Raw genomic sequence first — 21,329 nt, 5'->3', positions numbered from 1 at the left:
TGGATGCTGCATTTGATTTACTGACCTCTCTGGTTCCCTGGACTTGAACCAATAGTCTGCCATCTTACCTACTGGCCTTGCATGCATTTGCTTCGATAGCCACAAGCTTACGGTCCCCTTGTTGATCTAGGGTTCATCGGTCCTCACAGCTACACAAGCCTGCAGCCTAACATCTTACCCATAGACTTGGAACCTGGCCCCAAATGGAACTGGCTCAGGCTTGGAACTTGCCCACACCTACAACAGTGTGAGCCCTTTCTTTGATATAAATCTTTCTCTATATAAATATGCTTCACCGGTTTTGCTTTTCGAAAGAAGCCAGTCAAAGACATCCTGGCAGTCTACTTCCATGAAAGTACTATAGCATACACTTCGAGTCTGCGACACATGGGTTAACATGAATTGGAAGAGACTCAATGGCAACTGATGTGTGGGTTTTTTATTGCTTAAACATTACACTGGATAGGTCTTTATTTCATTAAAACAATATCCCTTTGGAACATATGTCTAATGTATAATTTGTATGAATTTTGGAACATGTGGAAATAAATGAACAAGGGAGAAAATAAAAATCCCCTGTAATATCACTTCCAGAGATAATTACTATTAATACTGGTATTCATTCCCTTCCAGTCTGCATACTTTGGTAGTCATTAGAGTAATCTTGTATATTCTTGTTCATAACCTTAATTTACACTGAACATTTACAAAATCTTGAGCTATTAGGTCTACTTTTTTTTTTAGGTCTACTTTTAAAACAGGTTTATTGGCCACATACCATTCCACTGCAAAAAGGTTTCTCTATTTTCCTAACCAACCGTCTATTGCTAGGCATTGATTGTGTTTCCAATGTCTCAGCATTATAAGGAACCACTCTTGTTTGTATGTGTTTGCAGGCATTGCTGATTATTTCCTTCAGCTAAATTCCTCAAGGTGAAGCCTACTGGCCCCAAGGGCACACACATTTTATTTAAAGACTTTGGGGTTAGTTGTGTTGTTATTGGGTGCCCTTGAGTCAGTCCCAACTCATAGGGATCCTATATACAACAGAACAAAACACCGCCCCGTCGTGTACCAGCCTCACAAGTGTTGCCATTTGCGAGGCCATGGTTGCAGCCACTGTGCTCCTTCATCTTGTTGACCATCTTCCCCCCTTGCCCCCCAACCCTCTGTTTTAGTAAGCATGGTGGCCTTGTCTAGGGGCTGGTTTCTCCTGATAGCATGCCCAAAGTGCAGGAGACAAAGTCTCACTATCCTCTACACTATGAGACAGTTCTACCCTGCCCTGTTGGTTCACTATCAGGTGAGACTGACTCAATGGCAATGGGTTAAGGATTGGGATGATGAAGATTCTGCCAAGAGGGGGAAATGATCACAAAAAATAAGACAAGATCCATCAGAAGAACTCAAAGGAGAATTCAAGTGGAATTGTGGGAGACTTCTAGAACCCTAATTTCTTCTTTATCTTTTCCCTGGTGTCTGATACACTTGAATTGACAGGAGTACTTGGGGACTAGGAGACATGGGATCTTGTTCACGTTTTTTCCCTGCTAACTGAGATTTATCATCTAAGGAGCAAACTTTTTGTCTCAACTTTGTCCTTGAGAAGGCTTCAGAACTGTATCTATCTAGTTCTTGCTTTAGGAAATCCTGTCTAGCAAGCACCATTCACTTCTGGTTTGATGAATTGTAGATGTCACGATCATCATTTATGAATATCAGTCCCCAGTGTTCAGAGCTAAAGGCAGTGAAGGGGTGGGGGAAGCCAAGACATTGCACAGGAATGTACACTGACCTCAGGACCCCTGGAAGTTTCTTCCCTCCTCCCTTACTAAATCTCTGGTATCTCTCTCCTACTTCTCTTGTAAAGGGTCCTGACTCATTGAGGTCCTGATTACTTTGCATGCAGTTCATTGACTGTTCCCTGGACTACAGTGTGCTCAAAAGGGGACGGAACTGGCAACTGGGCCCAGCATGTCTAATACTACAACCTCAAACTGCCATCTGGAGGAGCAGGTAATGCCATGTTAGGGATTTGAACTGGGATGCTAGGAAGGCCACATTCCACAAAATGTTGACTTGCCCATTTCCTGTAAGTCTGCAACTTGCTCTAGGCATCTGCTGTAGAAACTTATCTGTCAGAGGATCGGTGTACAAGGAAATTCATGACAGCAGTGTTGTTAAGACTTAAAAGAAAAGTAGGAACAATTGTTAAATCCCACTATCGGAGCGTATCCACTCAATTATGGTACATGCGTTTTCTGCACTCACTTGCAATCATTAGGAAGATGCAGTAGAGTTACATGTACTGATGTGCCTGGAAGATGCAGTACAGTTACGTGTACTGATGGGCCTATCTCTAAGACAAAAACATAGAAAAAAGAAGCTGTCGAACAATATACAGAGTAAAAAAGAAAAACACTCAAACACCCAAACACACTCTACAGAGTAAAACAAACCAAAATACATTCACTGTCATCAGTTCGATTCTGACTCAGACGACCCTGGAGGATAGAGTAGAACGGCCTCGGGGGGTTCTGAGACTGGAACACTTGATGGGAGTAGAAAGACTCCTCTTTGGTTTGGAACCACTGACCTCGCAGTTAGCAGCCCAATGCTTGTCAGCAGCGCATAGCGCCCTCAAGGCTCATTATATGCGGAGTAGGAACCCACAGATGGAAAATCAAAGCCCTACATATGGGGGAACAGGAATTGAAAAATTCATAGGAAAATGGACTGAAGAGATAATGGAATTTTCCCCATTAACTTCGTGAAGTCCCTTCTGTGTGCGCTCGCACATCCATGTGCGTGGGTGCACAGAAAGGGACACGAAAAGACACTCACCAAACCAAGACCTGTGGCTACCTCAAGGGGAGAGGAATGGAAAATAGGGGCTTAGCCCTCAGGGGGTCATCAGGATGCTTTGGTATTGTTCCATTCTGTTACAGCATGGATGTAGTCACATATTATCTGTGTGGTTTTAAAATATTTATTTAATATGAGCAAAGAGCGGGCTCAGTCAGCTCTGCAGCCAATTAGGATGCAGAGCATCTGAGAGTGGCTAAAAAGGAGGTAAACTGAAAGCGTGCTCCTGAGAACCTGGACACCTCCCCCCGCCCCACACACACACACAAATGCTCCTCCCCAATGACATTTCCTGTTTTCACCTCATCGCAGTCACCTGCGGTTTTAAAATACGTTACACCACATTTCAGCTCAAAGGCTGAAACCCTGCTCTCTTTCTCTTCCGCCTCCTCCCCTGAGGACCCACCAATTCCGGTTTTAATTGAATCTTCGTCAGGTTCGCGTGGTGAAGAAGGAAGGATGGCGGTTCCCGCTGCGCATCTTTCTCCCTTCGCTGCTATTCTGAATATTAGGGGTCCCACAGCACCCACACCCGCACTCTGCACCTCCTACGTTTCCGGCCTGGTCTAACCTCGGTGGTACTGTGAACATGCAGGGATGCAGGCAGCTGCCTCCAGAGAGAATGTCCTGCCTCCATGCTTCACCGATGTGGCTTCGTTGGTAGCTCTTGTTCTGAGGGCTTAGAACCAAAGGGGAAAGCTGGGAACTCCTTGCCCATGATTCCGTGTTCTTCAAACGGTCTGGTGTGGCCCTTGGCCTCCTATGCTAGAAAAGATCCCCACACCGACCCAGGTGAAATCTTCAGCAGCTGGACCCGTCTCTTCTGGTGGGACAAAGGGGAAAGAAAACCCAACAGAGCCCACAACCCCTGTGCATTTTTGTAAAGACTGGAATAGGATAGCATCAAAATGGCGACAGAGGTCACTTTGGGGTGGAAGGTACTGTTAGAGGTGTGCCTTTGTCTTTTCAACTTTCCTCCCAGAGGCATGGGTCATGTTTGTGATTAGGGGTGAGAAAAACGGTCTTTTATTTTTTAAAAGCTGCTACAATAATACTTTCGTAGGTAGTAAATTGGCTATATATAAATACATAGTCATATATCTATTTAAATCCTTCCAGGACAAAAACCACAAAAAATGATCTTTAAACCAGCAAATGTGGTAAAGCTGAGCAAGCTAGCTTTTGAGTGTTTGGTTTATAGTCTGTAATTTTAAAAGTCCATTTGTACCAATAAAATCCTTGCAAAGTGGTTACACGTTGGGCTGCCATACTTCAGGTCAGCAGTTAGAAACCACTAGCCACTCCAAGGGAGAAAGACAGTGTTTTCTACTCTTGTAACAAGAAATACATAGGGGCAATTGTACCCTGTCCTATAGGGTCACTGTGAGTCAACATGGACTCAAAGGCAGGGAGTCTAACTGAGAGAATAACGGTTACTGTGTTCAGCTGCTAAAGGGGAGGTTGAAGGTTCAAAGCCATCCCTGGGTGCCACACCTTAACAGTCTCCTTCCAGAAGGGCATAGTCATTGAAAACCTAGGTCTACTCTATGACACACATGGGGTTGGCAGGCATGTGGATCGACTTGATGGCAACTGATTTCTCGTCTAAGCTAGTGTATGGATTCATGGGACGCAGAGGTCAAATCTTATATCCTCAGTGAAACAATCAAGAAGACGCTCGTTCCCTCTATCACTGTCAGTGCTGGTAAGGGAATGTATGCTACCGAATTCTCTGCTCCAAGAAGAATCACAACAGCGCTGAGAAGTCCCCAGAGGTTAAAAAAAAAAGCAACCCATTCATGCATACAACCAACAAGCCCTATGTTGAGATTTTCCCTCATGTCCCATGACCCAGGTTGAGCAGAAACAGAGCAGTGGCAATACCCTGTATTGAGAGATGGAGAGAGATTGATTGGAGAGCGAGTTAGCCTTTCTAAGGAAAACTGTTCCATAGGATTTCCAAGGCTGTGTGGCAGTGGTTTTGTTTTTCTTGTTGTTGTTACTGTTTTCCCAAGGAAAGGTGTAACTGGGTGGTGCAATTGGTTAATGCGCTTGGCTGCTTATAAAAAGGTTGGAGGTTTGCATCTACCCAGAGGCTCCTTGGAAGACAGGCCTGGTGATTTTCTTCCAAAGAATCAGCCCTTGAAAACCCAATGGAGCACAGTTCAACTCAGACAGGCCTGGGGTGGCTGTGAGTTGGAATGGGCTTGATGGTGACCTTGGGTGGGGGTGATGGTCTAAAGAGAGGTAATGGCTATGGATGTGGCAGCGCCTCGAGGGGCCCTTCTCTGGGGGAGCAGCCAAGGGGACCCTGGGAGACCGCAAGGGTGATGAGCCTCCCCACACAGAAGGCAGGCTCCTTCTGGGCAAAGGCAGATAAATTCGACAGTGGCTTTTCAATCTGCAAAAAGGATTCACAGCAGGCCTGCATTAAGTAGCCAGACCCCAATTCAGCTCTCAGGTATCTTTGTAAGAACACAGTCGCTATCGCTATGGATCCCGCCACGGGTAGACAAAATGTCACCGTTGTTGCTATTCCACCTGCAGAGCCCCTGCAGTGCTAAAAGCAGAGACTTTCTTTCTCGGCAAATCTCGAGCCACCCAGCTCAGCGAGTCTCAGCAGAGAAAGAACCAAAACCCAAGCTCACTGCCAATGAGTCCATTCAGATTCACAGCGACCCTATAGGACAGGATAGAACCGCTCCCGTGGGTTTCTGAGACTGTAAATCTTTACAGGAGTAGACAGCCTCATCTTTCTCCCGAGAAGTGGCTGGTGGTTTCAAACTGCTGACCTTGAGGTTAGCAACCCAATGCGCGATCATCCCTCCATCGGGGCTCCTCGCGCAGAGAAAGAGTAGAGTTCAATTTGGCTACCTCATTTGGGAGCAAGAACCTTAAAAAAAATTTTTTGGCTGGAGAACAAGGAAATCGACAAACCAGAAACCGTTAGAAACACCCTTAAAAATCACCTCCTCCAACCTGCTCATTTGACAAAAGGGGAAACAGAGACCGAAAGAGAGGAAGTAACTTGTCTCCAGTCAGACAGTCATTGAGGGGCGGGGGGGGGGGGTACTGGAACCCAGCCCCCAACCCCCGTCAAAATGATCACCACTCTCAGGTGGAAAATGTGACTCAAGTGGCAGTGCTACTTCTTTCTGTTGCTAAACTGGCAGGACATCAGGTTTGTGGTGATGCTAGTCAGAAACCGAAGGGCCAGTGAGCACCATTCAAAAAGCCTGCAGGCTCAGCAATGTTCACAGGAGGCCCCGAGGCAGCGGGTACCTGAGAAAAACGAGGCTGTCTGTTCCCATACAGATTGACAGCCTCCGAAAACCTACATTGGATAGCTATGAGCTGGGGTTGATTGAATGACAGTCTCAGCCTGGCCCAATCCCTAGCTCTGCTCCAGAGCCCTTGTACTAAATAACCTACTTAACCCAACCAGCCAGATTCAAATTATGACCAATTCAGGCCAAAGGCAATCCCTGCCTCAGAACTCACTGCCATGGAATCAATTTAAACTCACGGTGACCCTGTAGGACAGGGTCGAACTGCCCCTGTGAGCTTTCAAGACTACAACTCTTGACAGGACTAGAAAGCCCTGTTTTTCCCCCCAGGAGCAGCTGGTGGTTTTGAACTATTGATTTGTGGTTAACAGCCCAACTCGTAACCCCTAGGTCACCATTAAATGTGAGTCAAACTTTCCCACCAAAGTTAGACAAAATTCTCCTCACGCCAGGCTATTTAAACCAGCCTTTTTGAGGTGTTCTGGCTATTGTTACCTCTAGTTCACTTTCAAAAAAGAGAAAAGTTTACCCACAGGCCTCTAGGTGAATGCCCAACTGCCCTCTAGGGAGCCTGATTTTACCTCTGCCTCCATCTGGTCTCATTTAATGGGGAGTTGAAAAGAAGAAGAAGAAAGAAAGAAAGAAAAAATAAACCCAGTTCCTGCTTTCAGGGTTAGTGTTCAGAGCTGGGGGCCTCTGCTGTGGCAGGAAATCCAACACTAGCTCGCACCTCATCAGGGCTGAGCTCTGCTCTTGTTACCCAGGGCCTTCATGAGCATTCAGAGAGGAACCTGACAGGAGGGGAAACCGGAGCCCCCAGTCTTGTCCCTGAGAAGCCCCGCAAATCTTTCCCCTCAGTCACCTTTAAGGGAGAGCAGAATGGCTGACCCAGTCCAGGGCCGGCTGAGAGCGCGCTGCATAACCCAGCAGATGGCTGCCTCAAAGGAGAGGACGCTGCAGACTAGGAGAGCGTTATTTCTCACCCTCCTGAGCATGTGGCCTCCCTCCTTCCTCTGCACAGGCAGCCGAGGAACCCACGGTTTCAAATCCCAGCAGCAGAAGGCCTCCTCCTGCCAAGCCGAGGAGGAAGGGTCTGTGTTTCTAATTTATTCTGCTCTCCCCCCACCGCTTCCAGTTGTTACTTAAAATACTCCATCATGACATGGCTGGTGGCGCCAAGATTTTTATTTAAAGCAATATGGGGAAAAGAAAACCCCCACACAACCCATGACGGCGCTATCTTGGATTTCATCTGTGAAGCTTCTGAAAAGTAGTCTCCAGAGTATGCAAGCATAGCGTTTCTCTGACCCCAACGGGGATGCAGGGGGGTGGGGGAGAGAATGCAAGGGGAAGGTGGGGGAGGAGGGACTGTGGCAGAAATCTTATTTCTTAGAAATACCAGGGAAAGGCCAATGTTTGCACAAGCAAAACCAAGACGAGCCTGTGTCAGCTGGTAGGTATCCCATAGTTTCATCTAGTGATCAGTAGCAATAAGTCTCTTGATCTCCCTGCCCTCAGGACGCGCATAGGAAAATAAGACTTGCCCAGGAAGCTCTTGTTGTTGTCCTTAGGTGCCATCGAGTCAGTTCCGACTCAGTGATTCAAGGTACAACAGAAGGAAACACCACCAGTCCTGAGCCATCCTCCCAATTGTCCTTAAATTTCAGCCCCCTGTTGTAGCCACTGTGTCAAGCTGTCTCGTCCAGGCCTTTCCTCTTTTTCACTGCCCCTCCACTTTACCAAGCATGATGCCTTTCTCCAGAGACTGGACTCTCCTGACAACATGTCCAAAGTACTCGAGACGCAGTCTCACCGTCCTCTTGGAGAGAACCAAATGAGACTGATGGAAGCATTTAGAGATGCTTGAAAGGAATGTGTCAGTGATCGCTGAACACAAAGTGGGTGCATAAGTAAATGTGGTAAAGAAAGCTGATGGTGCCCGGCTATCGAAAGAGATAGTGTCTGGGGTCTTAAAGGCTTGAAGGTAAACAAGCGGCCATCTAGCTGAGAAGCCACAAAGCCCACATGGAAGAAGCATACCAGCCTGTGTTCTCATGAGGTGTCGAGATCAGGGATCAGGCATCAAAGACCCAGAACAAAAAATCAAATCGTTGTGAATGAAGGGAAGTGCGGAGTGGCGACCCAAAGCCCATCTGTAGGCAACTGGACATCCCCTTACAGAAGGGTCGTGAAGAGGAGATGAGCCAGTCAGGGTGTGGTGTAGCAACGATGAAACATACAACTTTGCTCTAGTTCTTTAATGCTTCTCACCCCCCCACCCCCCACTATCATGATTTCAATCCTACCTTACAAATCTGGCCAGACCAGAGGATATGCACTGGTACAGACAAGAACTGGAAACACAGGGAATCCAGGACAGATGAACCTCTCAGGACCAATAATGAGAGTAGCCATACCAGGAAGGGAAGGAAAGGTGGGGAAAGGGGAAACCAATCACAAGGATCTACATATAATCCCCTCCCTGGGGGATGGACAAAAGAAAAGTGGGTGAAGGGAGTTGTCGGACAGTGTAAGACATGACAAAATAATAATAATTTATAAATTATCAAGGGGGCAGGGAGGAAGGGGAAAAATGAGGCCCTGATATCAAGGGTTCAAGTAGAAGGGAAATGTTTTGAGAATGAGGATGGCAACAATGTACAAACGTGCTGGACACAATGGATGGATTGTGATAAGAGTTGTATGAGCCCCAATAAAATGATTTTAAAAAGAAAAAAAAGAAACGTGTCACATGATCAGTTATGGTCTCTCTTTATTGAATGTGGCCTTAGCATACATGCAAGGAGAAACAAACAAACCCAGTTGCCATGGAATCAATTGCAACTCATGGTGACCCCATGTGTTCAGAGTAGAACTGTGCTCTACCGTGTTTCCAAGGCTGTGACCATTGGAAGAGAAGATTTAGAACCCTCAACAGTTTGGTGCCTAGTCAGTGCTTAGGAGCCTTGGTGGCATAGTGGGTATGAGTTAGGCTGCTAAGCAGCAGGTCAGCAGTTTGAAACCACCTACTGCTCCTTGGGAGAAAAACTGGGCTTCCTACTTTTGTAAAGAGTCACAATCTCCGGAAACCATTCTTATGTCCTAGAGGGTCCCTGTGAGTCACAATCAACTCCGAAGGCAGAGAGGTTTTGGTGGGTTTTTTTTTTTTTGAGTCTGTTCCTAACCATTTGTAATACTCCGGACTCCCAGGCAAGTAAAAGTCCATCCCAATCGTTCGTGCTAATATTTGATCACAGTCCTGATGATCCAGAAACCCGGGGAAGTCTGGGAAGGATCGCTTTTGCCAGGGACTTGGCTTCCTCTTTGGTTTTGCTCAGGCCAGTGCAAGAGGTTGCTCCGACACAGCCCCCAAAGGGAGGGGCCGCGTGCGGGGTACCAAAACCAAGAATTAATGGCAAATTTACAGCAGGGACTTCACAAAGTCAATGTTACACACATGACTGCAGATCAAAAATCTCATTATACTGTCCAGACTAATCTCTCCGCTGGAATGCCATTCTGGTCTAAGAACACCACTAACAAGCACATTTCTAGGATTTCGGAAGTAGGGCTTATTTCTGCCTCGCCTCGAGAAGGTCTCATAGAGCAGAGTTCCTGCATGCCTTGGCTATCCCCAGAACCTGGCTCGGGGCCTGGCAGATCGGTGCCCAATAAATATAGGTTGAAGGAGGGAATGAAAACAAAGAGCTATTAGCAAGTGAGCTAGCCCCAACCCAGTAGCAAAAATGAGGTCTGGCTCCTCTTCCCTGACTCCTTTTCTGAGACGAAGCCTTTCCTGGCAGCCACCCCCTCGTCCATGCTGGATGAATGCATGTCCGTGTACTGTATAAGAGGCAAGCGGTCTCCCTTGTCGCACATATCCTCACTGTAATTATATATAGTATTTGCTCAGAAGCCTTGGCAGCACAGGCCTTATGTGTTGGGCCCCGATCTGCAAGGTCAGCCATTTGAAACCAGCAGCCACTCCATGGGAGACAAGAGCTTGGAAACTCACAGGAGCAGGTCCACCCTGTCCCACAGGGTCGCTAGGAGTCGGCATCGACTCGCTGGCAGGGAGTTTTATAGCTTTTTGCATCTGCCTCCCTCGCTAGACTGAGAACCCCTTGAAGGAGGGACCGTGTGTGTTGTGGAAGCACTGTCGTTCCTGCCTACCCCGCACCTACCAAACTTCTGACTTTAACCTTTGGAGCCATGGACATTTTCTCCAGTGTGTGCATGGATATTGGGGTCCGCTTTTCCCTGCTTTGGGATACAGTGTTACTGTTCGTGGGAAGTGGTAGAGAGCACTGGGCCCGGGAGCTTCAAAGGAGCACTGCCATTCACCAGCCAGACCAGAAAGCAACAGCCATCTTCTCCCACCTGTAGCCCGGTCCCTGGAGCCACTGCAAGTTCTGCTCAAGCAAGGTCTTTGTGGGGCAAAGTTAGCCCGGACAAGTTCTTTTCTTAAGGGAGAGAGAGCAGGCCCCTGATTGCCAGAGGAGAAACCCCCCTTTGGGGTGGCATTGGGTCAAGTCAGAATAAGAGATTTCTTTCCTATAGGCCGGCTCCGGATAAGCTGTGTTGTTGTTGCTGTCAGTGAGCTTCCAGCTCACAGTGACCCCATGCACAACTGTCACTGTGTTTGTGTCCATCCTTGCAGCTACTGTGTCGTTCCGTCTCGGTGAGGGTCTTCCTCTTTCATGTAGACCTTGTGTTGTACCAAGCCTGGTGTCCCCCAGGACCTGGTTCCCTTCTACTAACATGTCCAAAGTACGTGAGAGCGGGTCTTCTCTGCCTCCTGTCTGAAGAGCATGATGGCTGGCATCTCCTAGACAGATGCCAGGCTGGACCTTCCTCTAAAGGCAGTATCGAAAAGAGCCTCTGCGTCAAGAGCCAGGAGATGCAGCCTCTGGAATCTGCACTGGGTCTTGCTAGCTTACCTTGAACAAGTGATGTAACCCCTCTGAGCATCTATTAATAGTAACCCTTGTCACCTCATAGGCAGTGGAGGAGGGGCCTACCAAGAATCTTCTCCATGTAGAAAAAGAATGCTTAGAAACTAAGTGTGGTAGCAATTGTACATTCTAATTGACAAGACTGAAATATGGAATGATATATGTATTAAATCCCAACTTAAAACGATTTCTGTACTTCATCATGTCCACAAATTGTCTCCAACTAGACTGAAAGCTCGAAAGTTCAAATCTGTGCCTCCTGCTGTGTGCATATGCATATTTATGTGTGTGTGTGGTAAACAAGGCGACAAGGGTTACCCATAGCGTTGGACACCTATTTGTCATTACATAAATACTCATGAACACAATGTCGAAAGTTGGCATCCAGAACTTCCTGTGGTGTGCATTCAAACAGGACGGTACTATGTACCCAAGACCTGAACTTCCACGTTGCCTGTAGGCCTGTTGTGGGTTGAACTGTGTCCTCCAAAATTATGTGCTGTAAATCCTAACCCCTCTACCTGTTGTTATAATCCTCTTTGGGCATGGACATTTGTTGTTATGCTTACAGGACAGTATTAGAATACAAAAACCATTGCTATCACTTTGATTCCAACTCATAACGATTTTAGAGGACAGAGGGGAACTGCCCCTTAGGGTTTTCGAGATTGTAAATCTTATGGGTGCACACAGCCTCATCTTGCTTCCTCAGAGTGACTGGTGAGTTTGAACTAATGACCCTGCGGTTACCAGTCCAACGTTTAACCCACTGTGCCACCAGGGCTCCTGTGTTTGTGTAGGGTGTGTCAAAATCCATTCCCTTTTGCGATGAAAAAGCGATTAAATGAGTGAGCAGAGCTAAGACGGGGGCAGAGAGATGCTACGCCACCTGAAAACTGTCCAGAACAGTAGCTCAGAAGAGACAAGGATCCTCCTTCAGAGCTAACACAGACAGCTTGCTGTCCTCTAAGCTGCCACCCTAAATTCGGGATTTAGTCACCCCTGCAGAGAGAAAAGGTGTCCTGGTGGTGCTGTGGGTTAGGCATTGGGCTGCAAAGCACGCAGTCAGTGGTTCAAATCCACCAACTTCTCTGTAGGAGAAGCAGAGGCTTCCTGTTTCCAGAAACATTTATAGTCTTGGAAACTTTTATGTAGGGTAGCTATGAGTCAGCATTGACTGGACGGCAGCAGTCGACACGAGAGGAACTACGTTTCTATTTGTTAAATCCGTCCACTTGTGGTACTTCTGTTACAGCATCACTGGAGTCGGAGAATGTCTGGATCGAGGCCACTCATCACCTCACTACCCATTGTGACCCTCGATTGCCTCTGGAGAGGACACACACACACACACACACACACACACACACACACACACACACACACACCCTGGGACACTACTCATGTGCACTGCACCATGTCTTGGAGATCATTCAAAAGAACGAAACTAGGCACACGGAGGTTCATTCTCTCCTCCTCCTCCTCTGTTCCCAAACCCTGGGCACATGTTCCTTGGAAGAAACAAGCAGCAACCAGCCATCCAAGGTCTCTTGAGTCAATTCCATCTTCCCCCGGTGAATTACAACTTCATGCAGACACAATGGAGCACCGGGACAAATGACACATAAACAAGAGCTTCACTGGGCATGGAGAGTGACGTCAGTTTTCCCAGAACCCCACTTAGCATGATAACAAGGTCTCAAGTGCTTGGGCTGTTCTTTCAGCGTCAGGGTCTGGCATACAATTATGTCCTCCATTCTACAGGATGGCCAGGCCAGCAAAGCAAAGCAAAGCAGAGTGGCCCTCGCTGCCCCACCCCCACTCCCGCTCCATCTGCAGAACAGAGAGCATTGCGTGAACACTGCTTGAATTGCACCGGGATTGTTCTCCCTTAGAACATCTGTTTTGTGATCCTATTCCAGGCGAGTGTGACCTGGTAAGGCAGTATGGATGGGTCATTAGGAAGACAAAATCACTAGTGTCATCTTTGGTCACTAAGCATGGAACAAGTGTAATACTGAAGACAAACGTCTCTACTTAAGCCTCTACTTAAGCTAGGCCGTCTCTCATGGAGGTAATTAGGAGCAGCAACGCATTCTGAGCGCTCTCACACACCACCGCCATACAGATTACAGCGCCAATCTGGGGGTGCAGGTGGTTATCAAATGTCATGATCACGAACTATCAGCTCCTGCCACATCATAATTCTGTACTGGGGGCTTCCAGGCATGGGACAGGTTCCAAAGAAGTGACCCTACCCTTCTAAACAGGAACAAGAGGGTGACATACATTCATCCATATCTGGTGGGGAAAATCCAATTCAATTCTGGATTCAGGTTTTGAACGCCAATCAATTTCAATTATACCAAATACCTAGAGGCTATGCACACACACACACACAGAGAGAGAGAGAGAGAGAGAGAGAGAGAGAGAGAGAGAGAGAGAGAGAGAGAGAGAGAGAGAGAGAGAGAGAGAGAGCGCTTGTATTGCATGGGTCATTTCCCTAGCTAAGCAAGTCACAAGGTTAGGGGGGAAAATTGTGCTTCAGAGCTGTCCATCAAGTAGAATGTGGTTTCACAGGACTTGACCTACCTCTCTCACAAACACACACCCTAACCCCACTGCCATAGAGCCAATTCTGACTCACAGCAACTCTCTCTAGGGTTTCTGAGGCTGCCAATCATTACAGGTGTGGACAGCCTCATCTTTCTCCCCCAGAGCAGCTGCTGGGTTTGAACAACCCACCTTTCCAGACCAGCACTTATCAACACTTACCTGGCCATGCTCCGTCCCCTTGCCCCCCCCCAACTTCGGGTGCTGGTTATTGTGCACTCCCCCCCAAACCCCAGCTACTTCTGGATGGAATAGCTAGTCCCCAAATAAATCAGCCCCTCCCTTTGGACCAAACTTCTGATATACACAGTACCAAACGTGGAACTTCAGGTAGCCTCAATCTGAATTCCCTGCACATCCCAGGCTAGAAAACTTTTTTTCTTTACAAGAAGATTCCACCGCCCGCCCGCCCACCCCACCTGACTCTGTTGCCAACCAAAAGAGAGACAACCAGCTTTTGCAAGCTTCGCACTTCTTTCCCTGCGTCCCCAGAGGCAGAGGCCAGCTCCACAGGTTTGGTCGCAGCAGGCCCAGTTCATCCGAACACGCACCCCAGACAAGCGCCCAGAGGCCCGCAAAAGGCCAGTCAGGTGCTGAGGGGTGGGGTGGGGGTGGAGAGGTCAAATACGCAGTCTGCCACCTACAGGCCAGACAACTGCACTCCACACCTACGGTCACTCGGGATCCCGAGGCACACAGCAGGAGCCCAGAGACGGCCGGACACACGCCAGGCCAGGGAAGGGCGCACACACAGAAACATAGGCAGACTCATCTAGCAGCCCAGGCAGAACCCGGGCGCCGTCGGCCGCCCGGGGAAGGCGCGAGAGCGCGCGCAGGCACACGTATGGGCGCGCGCGCGCACACACACACACACACACACACACTCACACACACACTTACAGACACAGTCACATATGTAATGCATGTGGAGAAACCCTAGCCCAGCCAGTCACCTCCCCGCCCCCCACGCCACTCACCGCCTCCGGCCCCAGGCTAACCCCCCGCGGAGGCCCGGGCCAGGCGAGCAGCAGGGGGCAGGGGCGCGGACCGGAGGTCGCTGGAAGGCGGGCCGGGGGCCAGGGCCCCCAGGGGCTTGGCGGCTCCTGTGGCCATTCATTCGGCAACGCCCCAGCGGAGGGCTGGAGCTGTGGCGAGGGAGGCGGCCGAACGGACTGCGGCTCCTAGGCGATGCCAGAACCTCCCTGCGCCACCAGCCTGGCCAAACCCCCCACCTGCCCGCCCGGACCGGCGCCCCGAGCCGCTGACCCCGGAGGCAGCAGTGCCTCCGTGCCTGGGCTCTGGGATGCTGCCCAGTGCGCTCCGGCGGCGGCGGGGCGGACTCTCCGCAGCCCTTCCCAGGCCCCCCGACCCGGGCGCAGGCCCCCAAGCCCCGCACTTACCACCTGGCGAGCTATGTCGGTCGCTGCCATCGCTCCTGCGTCCGCCAGGGCTGCCAGGGGCGCCGCCGCAACCGGAGCTACAGCACAGGAAACAGCGGAGCTGCTCCGACAAAGAGAAAGTGTTACACTTCGGGCGCGACCAAGTCCGCGGAGGGGGGGAGGCGCCAGGGAGGGGCCCCCCCGCGTGCCGCTCCAGCTCCGGCCTCTCCTGGATCGCCCACCCCCCGGAAAGGGGGAGGGGTGGGAGGGACGGATGACGCGCGGCGCCCCCCCTCCGGGAGCAGGCCAGGGTTCTCCCCGCAGCTCCAGCCGCAGGCCTGGGCCAAGGGGGGCGGGGGCTCCCCCTCGGTGACCACGTCCCTTGTCCCCCCTCCGCTGGACTCCGTGGTACGTCCCGACCTCTGCGAATTGTCACACCCCCCTGCTCTCGCCTTACATCCCAGAGTCCCCAGACCCCAGGGGGGGGTGCGAGTGAGCCCCTACCCCTGCCCCCTCCGCTCTCCGCTGGGCTGCTGAGCTCCGCAGTCCTCCGCCCCTCTCCCCGCACCGCACCCGCAGGGTGCACAGAGTGCTGACCTGGGGTGTAGGACGCTGGAGCCTCGAGTCCCTCCTCCCTGTCGCTCCCCGAGGCGCCGAGGCCAGCTGCGGCACCTGCTGCCCCGCGGCGGAACCGAGAAAGGGGGCGGCCGGGGAGCCGCACTGCGGCCGAGCGCGCCAAGAGATGATGACTGGCGGAGCGGGCGGCCAAGAGTCCAAAGACGCCCCTTCGGACCTGGTTATCCAAACCTCGAGGCGCAGTTATTTCGAGGAACTGAGTTTATTACCAGCTGGTCTTCAATCCGGAGGAACCCCGTTCCCCTTCTTCACCACCCAGCTCTAATGCTCTGCGGGGAGCGGAGTCCCCCAGGACCTACCCCTGCCAATGGTGGGGTCGCAGGGAGTGCTGAGAAGGGCTGGTCCCAAAGGACGCACCCCGGCCGGCGGGCCAGTCAGAGGGGTGGGATGGTGGGACCCAGGTACTTCTTCCCCAGCCTAGATTGCCCCTGAGCCCTTGGACAGGCAATGAGGGGGAACCGCTGAAAGCTTAGCTAGGCACGCCTGCGCTCCTGGCCCACCGCCACAGGTCCCCTCTCTAGTCTAGTTGCCTCCCCTCCGGCCCCTGGCACCCTCCAGTCTCTTCTGTGAATGGCTCCTGGCTCCCTTCATGTGACAGGCGAGCAAGGTCGGTTTGGCGCGAAGCGGCAGGGGCGGGAAAACCAACCCCACTCCACTCCCCAAAAGAGCAGCAGAGAGGGACAGACGCCCTGGTCTGGGAGAGGGAGCCAGGGGCAGCGGGAGAGCCCAGACTGTCGGGCCACAGGAACTCCGGGCCTGTGAAGGGTCCTGAATGGGGTGCTGGAGGTGACTCTGTTTGGGTTCACAGCACGAACGAACAGGCTGCGGGGAGAAAGAAGAGAAACGGAAGCTGGGAGACCAGGAGAAGAATTCAAGGCCAGCGGCTCCAGCCTAGGAGACTACTGGAAAGCAAGGACAGGAGGTGGCTCTGTGAAGCTCTTCCCAGGCACGGGTTTCCCATGATCCGGACCAAGCTGCCCACCTCAGGCAACTGTTCTGCGACTTTCCTGGGGACAAGAACTCACCCACATGCATCCCCTGTGCCTAGCTCTGGGCCTGGCATTCAAGAGGCGCCCATTAATGGTGTGTTCTGTTCTGAATAGAATTGAATTTAAGCTGGGAGGGGCGGGGGTAAAAGAGAGAAGACACAATGGTGGATTAGCAGTAGGAACAGTCAGCTAAGAAAGCAAGGAGGGCCCACTGTGTGGAGACGTAGAAGGAGCTCCAATTGCAGAGCCGAAGGAGGCAGCCCGGGATCACTGCAACTGAGTTCTGGGTCGAATGAGCAGATGGAGACAGCAAGGCTGAAAGGTTGCTGGAGCCCCTGAGGTCAGTGGAGGGGCTGGGGCAAAGCTTGAGGGGTAGGCTCAGGGTTCTGGAGTGGTGGTGGCTGTCACAAGAATGTCTGAGGAACAGCTGTAAGGCTTGGGCCCCAACCTGATGGGGCAGGGAGTCAGACATGATCCGCCTCTTACGAGCGGGGTTGTTTTGGACAAGGGGAATGGCCGGAGGTCATTAGCTGCGACCTGAACTTGTGGCTTGTGTGGGGCGGATGGATTGGAAAGCCAGAGGTAAGAGCTCACTGAGTGGGGCACAGCGGGGCGGGGCGGGGCCGGGCTGGCAGGCTGCCTGACCATGCAAGCTCCGTGAACCCCATTAACTCCCGGTGGCTCACTGCTCCTCTAATCTCTGCGCTGTCAGCTGCCAAAGCTCTGGACATTCTGGCTCTGCACAGGCGGCGCCTTAGCATGGAATCCTTGTTGGGCTTGTGTGCGCCACTCAGCCACCCTCCCTCCAAGGAACCCAAGGTCCTAGCAGAACCCTCACCCCTCTCCAAGAGAACGCTGCATTTCACACACTAGTGTCCAGCTTGGAATTCATGTCTCCTGCCCTTGAGTCTTTCCAAGGTCTGCTGCCTGGGGCTGCCACCCTGCAGAGGGCCTGGACCTTCAGGGCGTGTGTGTGTGTTGAGGAGGTGAGCATTTGTATATATCATTGCGTGTGCCCTCTGCAGGTGGGTGTATTTGCATGTGTCAGAGTCTGTGTGTTGCCGTGTGTGCTCATTTACATATGCTCTTATTATGGGGAGGGTGTCTGTGGATGCCAATGTGTGTGCAGAATGGCGTGGGTCTGCGCCCCGTGGGGATGTATTGATGTATACCTGGAACACAGAAGTAAAGGTGTGTGTGTGTGTGTGTGTGTCTTCATTGTGCATTGGTGTGGATGAGTGCTCCTCATTCTGTTCATTGGTGTGTATATGTGTCAGTGTGTGCGTGTGTGTTTAGCTCACTGTATTCTGGCTTTATATACCTTGCTTCACTTAATGCAATAGGCCTATAATTGACAAGATGTGCATTTTGATACTCCTTTGACTAGAAGGAGCCCTGGTAGCTTAGTGGGTTATGTGTTGGCCTGATAATGCAAGGTCAGAAGTTCAACGTCACCAGCCACTCCAAGAGACTCCCATTAAGAGTTACAGTCTCAGAAACCCACAGGGGCAGTTCTACCCTGTCTTATAGGGTCGATGAGTTGGTATCAACTTGATGGCAATGAATTTTTTGAATTTTTGAGGAGAAGAAAGAGGTTAGGAACCCTAGGCTTATGCCTCCCTGTCTTTTGTCCTGCCAGTAACAAGGTTAGATTGGCCTAGGCAGGGGAAGCAGGAGGGGGTGGGAACACTCATGACTGATCAATTGGTGGGTTTTCTTCCCACTGATGAGCCTGGCTGGAAGACTCCTTTACTAAGAGCCATTGTGAACTCTGCCGCCTGACTGTGGACACATATGTTCAATGTGTCCCCAGCCCAGTCCCTTGGGGCCCAGCATCGTGCCTGGCAGGTACTCAAGCAACATTTGTTGAGTGAATGAATGAACGGAAGCATGGGAATGTGACATTTTCAGTGTTTCCACTGTCCATAGGAAACTGGTGCATGCTGTGACTTCCCAGGGCCAGCAGGTGACTGTCACCAGCATGTTGATGTGTGTTTATGGAACCAGACTCCCCGGGGAGGGGAAATGGCTACCCTGCTAGATAAAATACACAGACCCCCCCCCAAAAAAAACAAAACAGACTGGGACTCAATTGGAGCCAGGCTTTAGAAAGTTCACTCTGTCTGCTGAGGATTGGGGGTGGGGTTGGGTATGGGGGGAAGGGAGGTGAAGCATGAAAGTGGGGGCAGGGCAATGAAATGGGGTTAGGAGCTCAGGAAAGGGCTTTGTCCTGAGACTGGCTTTGTGAACGGAGAAAAAAAGGACTGTGAACCTTAACAGCATAGTGGGCTATGCATTGGGCTGCTGATCTCAAGGTCAGTAGTTCAAAACCTCCAGCCTCTCAGAATGTGAAAGAGGAGACTTTCTACTCCCGTGAAGTTAGATTTCCCCAATAAAATGATCTTTAAAAAAGAGTTAGTTTCAGAAATCCACAGGGGCAGTTCTTACCCTGTTCCATAAGGTCCCTAGAACCAACTCAATGTTCTGACTTGACAGCAGTGAGATTGGTGTGAGGGAGAGCTGGTCTAAGGTAGAGAAGCGTTGAGCACAATCTGAAAAATCAGATCAGAGAAATGGAGAAGGAGGTGAAGCAGACAGCAAGTGAGCTGTGGGTAACTGTATCCAGATAGGGCCAATGGAATCCAAAGCTCAGCTGAGGGGCTGTATTAAGATGGACTAAGGATCCCTCTGTGCCTTGTCACCTGATACCCTTGATTATGCATTCACTTATTCCAGTGATTCTCAAAATGGAGTCTTTTGTCCAGCTGCAGCAGTGGCGTCTGGAGCGCCATTAGAAATGTGAAGTCTCAGGCCCCACCCTCGATCCACTAAATCAGAACCCCTGGGAGGATGTTTGATTTGATTTGGCACACACAAGATGCGGCCATCTTTGGGCTAAGACTTCCAGAGGCTTCTTCTACATGCTACAGTTTGCAACCACTGGACTACGTGATAATTTAGCCCTGCTCAGATGGTACACAGGACTCGTAAGGTTTTGTAGGATTAAAAGAACAGAATACCATTGCCACACCATTCTAATTAATGGAGAGTCCAGAAGCAGATTGCCAGGCCTTTCTTCCAAGGTGCCTCTGGGTGAAATTGAACTACTGAGCACACAGCTGATTGTGCCATGTGGAGATTCCTTAGCTTCAAACCTGGGCTGTTGAAATAATGGGTAGCATGAGAACATGCATTATTCAATCACCCCTATACACATGAAAGCTGGATTGTGAATATGGAGGACTGGAGATGAATTGAGGCAATTGAATCATGGTGCTGGCGAAGAATATTGAAAGTCCCGCAGACTTCCAAAAGAACAGACAAATCTGTCTTGGAAGAAACACAGCCAGAGTGCTCCTTAGAAGAGAGGATGGTGAAACTTCATCTCATGTCCTTTGGACATGTTGTCAGGAGAGACCAGTCCCTGGAGAGAGACATCATGCATGGTAAATTAGAGGGGCAGCCACAAAAAGAGAAAGGCCCTTGACAAGATGGGGTGACACAGTGGCTGCAACAATGGGCTCAGACACAGAACAATGGTGAGGATGGTGCAGGGCCAGGTGGTGTTTCATGTTGTGCATAGGGTTGCTCTGGGTTGTAACTGACTTGATGGCACCTAACAACAACAGCAACAAGCAGGAGACAGTAGAGATGACAGCATGTGTGAAAGCACAGAGGTAGGAAAGGGCATGGAACCGTTAGGGAATTCCAACTCCTTCCATGTGGCCCAGAGGGACTGACAAGAAGAGGGGACCGTGACGCTATGACTGGAAGATATGATAGGGTCAGATCAGGAAAGGTCAGGTTGGTCATGGCAAAGGTGCTGTTCAAGCCGTGCTCTCTAGGAACTGTGCCTGGAAGCAAATGAGATGCCCAGGTGGCCTGTCCCCAAGAAGCATGCAGCCTTGTGGCTGTCCCTTAAATTGGACAGATAAGTCTACTTCAAATGTAGTCTTCCCATTTTAGGAAGAAAAAAAAAGAAATGTCCATTACCAGGTAGAAATTTCTGTTTTCACTTTATATTTCAATAATAAATTTTTCCTAAATCTTGGACAGATGATTCTACTTCTCTGCTAGCAAGCAACAAAATGAATGAACAAGAAGCAAATTAATATTAAACAGCCTAGCCCAGAACTTGAGCATGCTTAATTCAACAGTTTATTTTTTCATGGACATCTGTGCTTGTGGCTATGATTCTAGATGCCACACACAAAATGTAACCATATTTTCCGCGGGTCCGCATTTCCACATTTATTTCCTATGGGGGTGTTTTGCGATATGCTTTCTCTCGTGGCATTTTGAAAGAGCACTATGACATTTTGGTGTGGTGCCACCAGAACTCAGTAGAGGAACTGTCCCTTAGATTGGGAAAGGGGATGAATTGCTAAAGAGTTTTGATCAGGAGAGTGGCATGAACAGATGTGCAATTGGGAGAAGTCACTTTGGCTCTAGGTTGGGGAAAGGTTTGGAAGAGAGGGAGATTACAGCAATGATGGTGGCAGTTGCGTGGAGGTGGAGCATCATGGAGGGAATAGATTCAGCAATAAAAGGATCTCCCTACTAAGGGCCTTGTTGTGCATCATGCTAAAAGAAGCCTGGTGGTAC

The 21,329-nt window shown here is 50.2% G+C and overlaps 1 protein-coding gene across 3 annotated transcripts in view; it reads right to left on the bottom strand.

The window, feature by feature from the left end:
- The window catches only part of SEPTIN6 (septin 6), an 84,414-nt gene extending 69,080 nt beyond the window's left edge, over nucleotides 1-15,334 (bottom strand). For 2 of the 3 annotated variants that reach the window (XM_075538127.1, XM_075538128.1), the window contains exon 1: nucleotides 15,121-15,334. In XM_075538127.1, coding sequence (XP_075394242.1) covers nucleotides 15,121-15,150 — 30 coding nt within the window. In that variant the 5' untranslated portion in view covers nucleotides 15,151-15,334. The remainder of the gene's footprint in view (nucleotides 1-15,120) is intronic. The other variant, XM_075538126.1, reaches the window with a different exon arrangement.
- Between the last annotated feature and the right edge of the window lie 5,995 nt (nucleotides 15,335-21,329).

Source organism: Tenrec ecaudatus, chromosome X (genome assembly GCF_050624435.1).
Source record: "Tenrec ecaudatus isolate mTenEca1 chromosome X, mTenEca1.hap1, whole genome shotgun sequence".
In the NCBI taxonomy this organism is placed as follows: domain Eukaryota; kingdom Metazoa; phylum Chordata; class Mammalia; order Afrosoricida; family Tenrecidae; genus Tenrec; species Tenrec ecaudatus.
This window is presented reverse-complemented; position numbering and strand designations above follow the sequence as displayed.